Source organism: Mastomys coucha, unplaced genomic scaffold (assembly GCF_008632895.1).
Source record: "Mastomys coucha isolate ucsf_1 unplaced genomic scaffold, UCSF_Mcou_1 pScaffold21, whole genome shotgun sequence".
NCBI classification, from domain to species: domain Eukaryota; kingdom Metazoa; phylum Chordata; class Mammalia; order Rodentia; family Muridae; genus Mastomys; species Mastomys coucha.
In genome coordinates, this window is record NW_022196904.1 from 38,649,521 (window position 1) to 38,660,698 (window position 11,178).

At 42.9% G+C, this 11,178-nt stretch overlaps 1 protein-coding gene across 1 annotated transcript in view; it reads right to left on the minus strand.

Annotated features, from left to right (window-relative positions):
* Spty2d1 (SPT2 chromatin protein domain containing 1) overlaps positions 1-10,895 on the minus strand; it is a 17,029-nt gene extending 6,134 nt beyond the window's left edge. The window contains exons 1-3 of the mRNA XM_031384870.1: positions 10,506-10,895; positions 985-1,099; positions 8-240 (exon numbers count right to left, since the gene is read on the minus strand). Coding sequence (XP_031240730.1) covers positions 8-240; positions 985-1,099; positions 10,506-10,565 — 408 coding nt within the window. The 5' untranslated portion in view covers positions 10,566-10,895. The remainder of the gene's footprint in view (positions 1-7; positions 241-984; positions 1,100-10,505) is intronic.
* Positions 10,896-11,178: the final 283 nt, after the last annotated feature.

The window sequence follows — 11,178 nt, forward strand, 5'->3', positions numbered from 1 at the left end:
CCAGCTCTGCCTGATTGTATTCTATGAAGTCTTCCTCCTCCACATCGTACTCCTGATCAGCTCCCTGGTTTAGGTGGCTTTCCACCACCTGCTTTTTCTTTGTCTTTTCCTCAATAGGAATCCCATCATAACCATGAAAATTGTCCTTTGTCCTCTTGGCCATAGCTCTTGCTTTTTTGTCATGTTTGAGCTCAATTCGCTTTTTCACTAGTTCCTCTTTCCTTTTTTTCTCTTGCAAGGCTGAAAGGAATACAACAAGAGCACATTATCTATCTCAACAGTCTCAACATAGCAGCTGTTCATGTGACGCCATCCGCAGTCAAAGCTCAATGCTGAGTTACGGTTTCTAGTGACCTGTGTCAAATGAGGAAGTCATCTAACAAAACTGAGTAATTCCTACACAGTAACTGAGTAATTCCTACACAAGTGGGTCATATATGAGCTTCTCTTTATGACTAAGCAGGTAAGGGACTTGGCTTTTGCTTAAAATGCACAAAATGGCTCATAAATATACCAAGTCAATAGAACACCAGCACCCACTGGAGCTGTTAAGAATGAATCAATATCGATAACAATGTCAGGATCAAGGTAAAGAATTGGAGACATATTATGGCTAAACAGTCAATATACCAGGCCTTTTCATGTCTCCCCACCTTCCCTCAAGAGATAAGGCCTTGCTATGCTGTCTCCACTGCTCTGAAGCTACTGAGCTCAATAAATAATCTTGTCTCAGCCTGAATACCTGGGATGACAGGTGACTATCACTATAGCCAGCTCCACAAAGCCTTGGGGATGGGTGAGATGGGGTTGGAAAAAACAACCCAAATAACCAACCTATGAGCACATGCACATGTACACACATTTGTCTATAAAGTCAACCCAGATATATATACAACAACCCCAAACTACTAAGCCGTTAGGATGGTTTTACAAACACACATAGGTTTGGTGGCAGACAGACTGAGAAGCAGTACAAGCACATACCTTTTTGTCTAAGCTCTTCTTCTTTTCTCCTAAGGAAAGCTTGTACGGCTGCTGACTGGACACCTTTCACTTTTGGGTCTTTCTTTGGAGGTCCCACCGCCAAACTGTACCTTTTCTAAACACAAAAGCAGAACAAAAGCTATAAGCAACAATACAAATATATAGTCTAGGGGCTGGGTTGTGAGGCTCAGAGGAAGAGTGCTTGTCTAACATGTATCAGCTGTGAGCTCAATCCCCAGCCAGGATTGCAGGAAGTGTAGAAAAGAAACTGAGGAAAGGAAAGGAAGAGGAAGGGAAAGAACAAGGAATCTAAAGAAAGAACATAGTTCTCTGCAATCTTTAACTGTAGCATTTAAGATCATTAAATATTCATTTGCTACACAAGCTCCTTTATGCTGGTTCCCAAATACCAAGATCATGAATACTGTCCAGACACAGATTATTTTTATGGACTTTGGTTTTTAAGTAGCTGCATAAAGAAAGTGACTGAAACAGGAATAAGGATGATTTGAACCCTGAAAAAGACTTCAATCTCTTAAATATCTACTATTAAAGAAGCATGATAAACATCTAATTCTCATGTTTGGGACCATTTTGGACATAATTTATGGGCCAGCAATTAAAAAAAAAAAAATCACAGCTTAGAAGAAACCCAGGTCTCACACATGTCAGGCACTCCACTACTGGGCTATATTCCAACCCTTTTTATTATGTAAGACAGACGCTCTTTTTATCTACTGAATCTGTGTCTGTGTTGGTTGTAAAAATCATCTTTGTGGAAAAAGCTAGCAGTTTATAAACTCTAATGCTCTCTAAACCCATGTATGACAGCCAGCCTATCACTCCATGCTCTCCCATCCTGTGTATGACAGCCAGCCTATCACTCCATGCTCTCCCATCCTGTGTATGACAGCCTATCACCCCCATGCTCTCCCATCCTGTGTATGACAGGCTATCACCCCCATGCTCTCTCATCCTGTGTATGACAGCCTATCACCCCCATGCTCTCCCATCCTGTGTATGACAGGCTATCACCCCCATGCTCTCCCATCCTGTGTATGACAGCCTATCACCCCCATGCTCTCCCATCCTGTGTATGACAGCCTATCACCCCCATGCTCTCCCATCCCGTGTATGACAGGCTATCACCCCCATGCTCTCCCATCCTGTGTATGACAGCTAGCCTATCACCCCCATGCTCTCCCATCCTGTGTATGACAGCCTATCACCCCCATGCTCTCCCATCCCATGTATGACAGCCTATCACCCCCATGCTCTCCCATCCTGTGTATGACAGCCTATCACCCCCATGCTCTCCCATCCCATGTATGACAGCTAGCCTATCACCCCCATGCTCTCCCATCCTGTATATGGTATCCCTGGAGGAAAGCCAAAGGATCTGTTTATTACAAGGCTGACAAACACAATGTATCTTGAAACAAGCTCAAGTTCCAAGTAAATTAGTCAACTAAAAAAGTAGCTGGCTGAGAAGGCAGGCCTCATCCAACCTGAAAATCCCGTATGATGGCAGTATTCACGACTGACTCATCCCTGACAGAGAAATCCCAAGACAGCACCAATTATATTCTAGTCACCCAGGCTAGGACACAATCGGATCCTATAATTAGTCTACATCTTTGTAAACTGAATTGAGAGCTCTTTTGATCTAGAAATACTACCACGAATGTGACACCTGATTCAAGTTTCCTAAGACATACATCTCATAGGCGGCATTCCACAATTTAAATATCTTTTGGCATATGCAGAGTTTCAGAATATAGTAACTGTCCTGGGCTGGACCAGCCTTGTTCCCTTAACCCGTGGAGAATTCAGGGTCCTGGTAATCAGGTGGGCAAGGAGGGAAACACAGACATGGACACAAGGGAGGACTGAATCTGAGTGTGTTTTCTCAAAGTGAGCGTCAGGCTTTTACAGTCATTACAGAAGAAATAAGGAAGTTAGGGAATAAACAGTCAGGGTAATTGATAAGAACCAGGCAGCAGCCACATCAAAGTCAGCCCCATGTAAAGTCATGGGGCTAGATCTTAGCAGCCAGGTGTGAATGGAAAACTCACCACCAGCCAGCCCTAGGTAAACTCCCAACTATGCTAATCTTTTGGGCTGTCAGAAGTATGCACCAGAGGGTCCTATTCTTGTAGCTCCTGGAAGTGACTTTGGCTGTAATTTTAAGCATTTGTGACAGATTCCCATTTGGCACTAGCTTCCCTCTAATATGTAAAGTAGTCTGCCATACATCCGTGACTGCAATGAGAATTCTAAATTTACTTTGTTAACAGTAAACTTTAATGCCAACTAAACTATTAGTCAAATTATTTCTTGGGGGCACCTCTATGCCTAATAATAAAGCACACAAAACTCTCCATCGACTATTGCCAAGGACAAATCTGAAACACATCCGTGTTAGGCGATGCCAAAGAATTCCAGGAGACCAGTTTCCTTGAAACTTTTTGCCTCTGTACTGCAGCCAAGCTTTTTGACTTGTCATGCAGACTCCACTGGAGTTGAGCGTGGCAAGTAACCACCTCAAAAAGAAATCATCCTTGAGTGATGGGCCCGGCAACCATTAGTGAACATTCTATCACTATGCATTTGTTTATACATCTAATGGAAATGAAATCTTTTTTTGTTTCTCTGTGTAGCCCTGGCTGTCCTGGAACTTACTCTGTAGACCAGGCTGGCCTTGAACTCAGAAATCCGCCTGCCTCTGCCTCCCAAGTGCTAGGATTAAAGGCGTGCACCACCACCACCTGGTGGAAAATCTTACAATGTGATAGTCAACTTTGTGTGTTCACTTGGCTGCAGAACCAAACTATTTAACCAGGTGCTTATCTTACGCTGTTTGGAAGAATTTTACTGATAAAATTAACATCTGCAGTCAGATTAACTTCCATAATGTCCATGGTCTCCTACTTAGTCCAATGGTTTCAGAACAGTTCTGGGGTTAGTAGAGATGAAACTACCTCAAAATGATAGCATTAACCCCTGACTGCCTGGCCTTCCATACAGATTGTGGACTTGCCAACCCCATTAATAATCGCCTCAAATCATTCCTACTTGTGTTTCTCTGGAGACTAGTGACTGACAGAACAGTGTTTGTCAACTGGCCTCTTCATGAACGTAAAGGCTCATGTTGCTTTGCAAGAAGCTCATTCTTTAAACAGCTGAATGATACTGCAGAGCATAGATACACAACATATTATCTGTTCACCAATTGGCCAGCTAGACTCTTTTCATTTTTTTGGCTTCATAAAAAATGCTGCTGTGACATTTTTGGTGGATGTACATTTAAATTTCTCTTGGGTATATAGTTATATATCTTTAACACTGAGCTCCATAGACCTTTCTAAAAAGGACTGTAAGCAGACCAAAATATGTTCTGATAGAAGATTTTGTAAGATTTCCCCCAACTCATAGAGAATGATGTTAAAAAAAAAAAAGCCTGAGGTCGGAGCACTTTGTGTTCTCTAAGTCATCTGGCATGTCTCCTGCATCAGATACATGGCTATAGCAGCAGCACATCAAGATGACTCCCATCAATTCTGACTCCTGATTCAAGGCCCAAGGCTGCTTCACTGTCTGGGCTTCATGAAAAGCCGCTGGACAAGTTTTTTCATCCTGCAAAGCCAGTCTCATCACTCTTGACTCTGAAATTCTAAAGCCCATGGGTTTAGAAAACATCAAGCTATTTAAAAACACTCCTTGCATTGAAACTATTGTGTTGTGACCGGATTAAGAAGCAGCATGCAGTCTGGAAACCTAGCTCAGCAAGCACCAGTACTCAGTACCAGCATGTTACTCACCTCCAAACTGCTCCTTAGGAGAAATGAGGCTGTTGTAGAAAATATAAATTTTCTGATGATTTCACATCACTTAACTATTGATTAGAGTAATCAAATAATATATTAACTTTAATCAACACACCAAGTTTTGAACACCTTCTCAAGACAATAGCTAGGGAATGAATGCAGGAAGCAGCCTTTGCATTAAGCTAGCTCAGCAGGATGTCAGAAAGGACAGTGAGAAGAAAACATCCAGAGTATTTGTTCATGCTGGCTATGGTGTTTAACGCGAAAATCAAGCTTTAAGGGGTTTATAAAACACTTGGTTAGAGTCAGGACACAGCTCAATGATAAGAGAACTTGCTAGCATGTTGAGGCCCTGCTTCAATTCTTAGTGCATCATTCAAATCTAACAAAGTCACCCTTCAAATGAGTACTTCTTTGTCTTTAAAAAGGGTAACTGGGCTTTTCTGATGCTTAGGCATAAGCTTTGTAGCTGAATACATATTGAATGTGGGTCTTCTGACTCAGGACCAAACATATTTGTACACTTTAACTTTCTATCTAACTCCAACACCTTTTTTCTGCAGCTCAGACTTCAATCTTAATTCACTAAATTCCATGCATGTCTACCAGAGACAGGTCTACAGCTGATCTTCCCTATATTACCCTTTCCCTCCTTGGGAGAGTAACTACGCTTACACTTTTTAGAACAGACTTCCAATATCCTCTGTCTACCAGTTTCCTATCCATTCATGTACTAACCAGGTCCAATCCTGCTTAGCCTCAGATCAGGTGGGCCCGTACAGGTGGTTGGCCATAAATTATCCACCAGTTTTTATATGCTATTGGTTTAGTTTTTGCCTTTCTTCTTCATCTTTATATTGAGACTGCCATAAAAATCCAACAGCGTTATTGGCTAAAGTTGTATTAAAGAAAGGCTGAGGCCTATGAAGATGGTGAATTCTCTCACTTCAATATATCCCCTCACTCAATAGGCCATGGTTAAGAGCAGGAACTGTGAAGCAGTCTGCTGGATCAGATGCTCTATTTCATTATAACCAGTCCTATAGTTCACTATGCAGCCTTGGGCAATTTCTTCACCTCACTAGGCCTCAGCCTAAAAAAAAATCTCTTTCATATGCTCATTATGGTGACTAAATTAATTAACACATGAAGTCCTTAGAACAGTATCTGGCACAGGCTCAACACAATGAATATTAATTGCTATCACCATTATTTAGAGATTCTCTAAGGTGTTATAGGGGAAGAGAGACTACAGAATCCCTGTGGGGAAGGAGGAGCAGCAGTTTCTAAAGACCTTGTCCATAAAGCACTGGCTGAGAAGTACTGCTCTAGACTAGAGAGCAGCTGTCTGAGATAGCAAGGATGTCTCTGTCAGACTTTAGCCCTCAGTGGAAGGCCAAGATCCAATTTCCAGAGAGCAGTTACTATTGCAGCAAAAATCTTTGTTAGCTCATACCATTCTTTACAAGTTCTTTACAATCCTAGCACTTGGGAGGCAGAGGCTGGCTGCTCTCTCAGAGTTTGAGGCAAACCTGGTCTACATAATGAGTTCCACAGGCTAACCTTACATAAGACTCCGTCTTTAAAAGAAAAGGCCACTGGCAATGACTGATTACATCATCCTGATCAGCTGTTATTTTTGTATTCAGAATTCCACTGAGAAAAGAGTCTCTGCCTAATACTTTCACACATGACGCAATCCTACCTTTGTTTTAACTAAAACATTAAGAAGATGATTGTTCCATTTAAAAACAAGGGCAATAAAGGAAATGTTAGTACAAACTGAGCATCCTTAATCTAAAAATCCAGAATCCAACATGCTCCAAAAATTGAAATGTCTTAAGCATTGATAGTGAAGTCAGGTAAAAGTATTGGAGACAACTTAGTGAGACCACTATTTAATCTTGGGTTATTCACAAACCCTTGGAAAAATATTCCTTGGTAGCCTGGTTCCTTTCTTGCACATACAATGCACACACACACACACACACACACACACACACACACACACACACACAGCCACTCTAACAATGCATCTAGCAACCTCAAAACCACTCAAGCCGCCATTTGTATGAGTTATACGCTCTCCCATCTCTGAAACAATGGTATACTTTCCCAACCCAACAATCAAATCTACAGTTTCTACTTAAGCGTATTTCGTTTCCAGGTTTGACAATTATAAGGGCCAACTAGGCTTGAAATGGTTTTAGGTGCACTCACAGTGAGGAAAAAGTGCCTCGCCTTGCAACCTTTTAAGGAGAATCTCTATTTACCATCTTATGCCTTTGCATAACTGGGGGTGCACAAGGTTAAAATCAGATGTAGAGGAACATGCAAAATCAGTAGAGAAATTATACAACCTACCCATCAATCAAAATAAAGAACTGTGCCCATAGTAAACCAGGCCACTCTTCCCCACACTGTAGCTGAGTTATCTTTACTCTTATGCTGTCAAGTATTGCCTTTAAACTGTACTGCTGCTTTGCTGCAAATAAAATTATCATGCTTCTTTAGCATACACGCACGCACACACACCTTTTTCAACTCTTTGAATAAGAGGCCAAGAACCTGGAAACACCCAACCTAAACTCTGACCTCTCCAACAATAGGACAGCACAAATGGAGAATTGCGTATCTGCCTTCACACTTTGGGTGAAAGTCAATGTAGTAACACTCTAAGGTGCTCAGTGGCTAAGAACACTTAATTCTCTTGCAAAGGACCAAGGTTCAGTTCCCAACACTCACAAGGGAGGCTTACAACCTTCTGTAATTCCAGTTTGAAGGGATCTGATGCCCTCTTCTGGACTTTGGGGCACTGCATGCATGTGGTGCACAGACATACAAGCAGGCAAAACACCAATACACATAAAATAAATTTAAAAGTTGTTTTAGAGAGGAACAAAAGGAATCTTCAAGCTGTACATGACCCATACAAGATGGAATTGACATTCCGAACACTATGTGTGGGAGAGGGGCTCGTGAGACCTGTGGTCTTTTGAATGGCACTGCCTCCACAGGCTCACATGTTTGCATAGTTGGTCCCTAATGTCTGGGAAAGATTTGAAGGTGTGGCCTTGGAGGAGGTGGATCACTGGTGTTGGGCTTTGGGATTTCCTAAAATGAGGTCCCCAGTTAGCCCTCTGCTTGTGGATTAAGATGTGAGCTCTCAGTTACATTCCAGTGCCATCCCTGCCTGCCTGGTTTCATACTGGTCATGAAATCTAACCCTCGAAGCCCCCAGTAAACTCTTGTATAAGTTGCTTTGGTCATAGTGTCTTATCACAGCCATAGGAAAGTAACTCTTTGAGGTAGGAAATAAAGGTGGCTGAGCTAGTGGGTAATGGTTGCTCAAGGAGGGGGAGTGATTTCTTTGATGATGCAGCCTCTGGTAAATGGCCATGCCTCTCCCATGCCCTGCACAGGACACTATTTAAACTCAGTGGATCTCTCTATGACTTCCTCTCTCACCCACTTACCCACATCATGAAAGTAGGAGGGCCTTGGGGCCTTGCTATTTTTCAGAAGTATGTGAGGGGTTTGGAGATAGGGCTTGGAAATAAAAGCTCAACAGCAGAGCACTTGCCTTACATGAGAGGCCCTGGGCCCAATGCCATCACTGAGAAAAAAAAGCAACATGCATGAAATACAACCTGTGTTAATGTATATTAAATATAAAGCACGGGACACGGGGATTTGTTAATACTCCGTGTTTATCAGTGTTCAAATTATCCTGAGTTGATAAAATTAAGCTGGATAGATGGATCAGTTTAAGCAAGATCATGAATTAAATTTAACACTATTTAGCTACTTTTATTTCAATTGTTGTTTACGGCTTTTATTCCGTGTAAAAGATAAAGAAGTTAAGGATGCAAATTAGCCAAACCTCTAAGTTTACTATCTCTTTTAGGGGAAGGGAAGGATGATTCATAAATATAAATCACTACACCAACTTACCATTCCTCACTTCCAGTTAGTACAATCAGAGCAGCTAATAGCGTGTACTCTAAATATCATGCATTTTAAAATTTTCTGTTCTAGGATGATGTATCTGCCTTTTTCCCAGAAGTTTTGGCTTTTAATAATTTCAACCTCTCTTTCCCCCTTCCCCCTCTTCTTTTTTTAGCTTTTTGAGACAGGGTCTCTCTCCTTAGCTCTGATTGTCCTGGGACTCACTATTGTTGACCAAGCTGGCTTTGGACTCACAAGATCCACCTGTCTCTGTGAGTGCTGGTATTAAAGGTATGAGCCACTACACCCAACCAGCTGTTGGCTTTCTAAATCTGGGTTCTGATTCTTCCACAAGACAAATCATGGGCATTAAAGCTAGTATCTGTTTTGTTTTGTTCTTTAAACCTTTCTCAAGATTCAAGAAAATCTAAGATAAAATACAGACCAAATTATGCAAACATGATTATCAGACCTAAAAGTAATGTGACTAGATAATCTATAAACGCATAAAGTATTGTTGCTCCAGACTTCAAAGGTCTGTGCCCACAGCTTCAACCTGCAAAACTTATGAGATGGGCCTTAGAAGAATCTTACTGAGTGATTATTATCAGGGTGGGACATGATTGATCATGTATATAATATATATGTGTGCATATATATATATATATACACATGCATACAAATATAACTACTTTTACTCATTATTTTAGGTAGATATATTCAAGAGTTAAAAATAGGCTGGATTTGACAAGAAGTGACAGGGAGGAAAAAATACTGCAACATACAAAATTAGGAAATGCAGAATCCAAGTGAGATCTCAAATTCCAACTGATTGACTCTAATAGGTTCTTTTAAGTTGGACACTTCACTGATTAAATCTCAGATATCACAATGCAATAAGTCGGTTTACAGCTGTTCTGTGGGTACCTTCTGGTGATCCAGAAATGATTAGTTTATGCAAAACAGCTATAACCCCAGAAAGCAGATGTGGGACCACTTCAGTATTTACCTCTGAGAATACCATCGAACTCACACATCTACTGAGCAAACAGAACCTAAAAATCTGAAAGTCCACTAGGAAATGAAAACTCAAAAGGGATTTGCCCAAACTGCTAGCACAGAGAATCATCGACAGATCCAAGGGACATACGGCAAATAAAAGGTCTACCAACACACCTGCAGCCCACATGATCACCTCACAGTTGGCTATGGATTTCCTGCAAAGCCTCCCTGGCAGAGACCTCCCTGGCAGGTGAAAACATCTTTGGTTCAGTGGGTGGGGCCACGAACCAGAGAACCCTTTCAAGAAAGCACTAAACATTCACCTGAAAATCCGTATTCGACCCGCTAAAAAGACCCAAAGGCTATCAGGCGAAGTCCTTAAGGTCCCCGAGTTTCCTGACTATATTGGCCCTCAATTTAGGAGTTGAAGTTTATTCGAAGCCAGGCGCAACTAAAGCTAGACAGTACTCTTGTCAGCCGCGGCTCATCCCCGACTTTGGGCAACTCTTAAAAACGGCAAGCCGCAAAGCCTACCTTTCCGGGCACATGAGCTGGCGAAACCGACACCAAGAAAGCTCTCCCTTTTCCATCCGCAGCCCCCGTGCACTGAAATCTCCGCAAAAACTCCAGAAGAGGGCATGCGTAGTTCAGGTTTTCCCGAGGCCGACAGACGCTCCCCTAGAAGTTCCACCCACCACATACGAACTTGACGCCAGGGTTTCCTACAGCGACCCTGAGACTCACCGGTACATGATTGACACCTTGTCCTTTGGAAGCGATCAAGAGGATTTCCCTGAAGTCCATGTCTGGCCGAAGAGAAAAGCCCGGCTGGGCCGGGGACTCGGGACGCGGCGGATGCGAACCTTGCCGCTCGCTGAGCCAGCTACTGACTGGCTTGCCTGGGTGGCCTTTCTCCCGCCGCCCCTCGACACTGACACTTCCGGCGCCTTCTAATGTCGTGTACCGCCCCCGCGCTGCAGCCGAATACAAATATATGTATCTGTATGTGTACACACACACACACACACACACACACACACACTCACATGCACGCTCAGCGGCTCCGCAGCGCTCCAAAGGATTTGCGCAACTTCCGCTTTCGGGGGTAAGACACGTAAAACGGGTACGTGGCCGTTGGCGTTGGCTCAAATGGGTGGGACTGAAACGTTTACTAGCCAATCAGACGCAATATGGCACCTTAGGGGTGTGGCTGAGGCGGGCGGAGAGAGCGATGCACCCGAGGATCTTGGTAGCCGGAGAGGGTTTCCGTGCGAGGTCCCGTGAGGGAGGAGAAGCGGAGGGAACGGACCCCTTTCCAGATCAGGGCTCTGTAGGTGTCACGCGTGGATGCTCAGATTCCAGATGACGGTATTCCAACAGCTCGTGCGACAGGTGTGGAGCAAGGGATCTCGGTTTC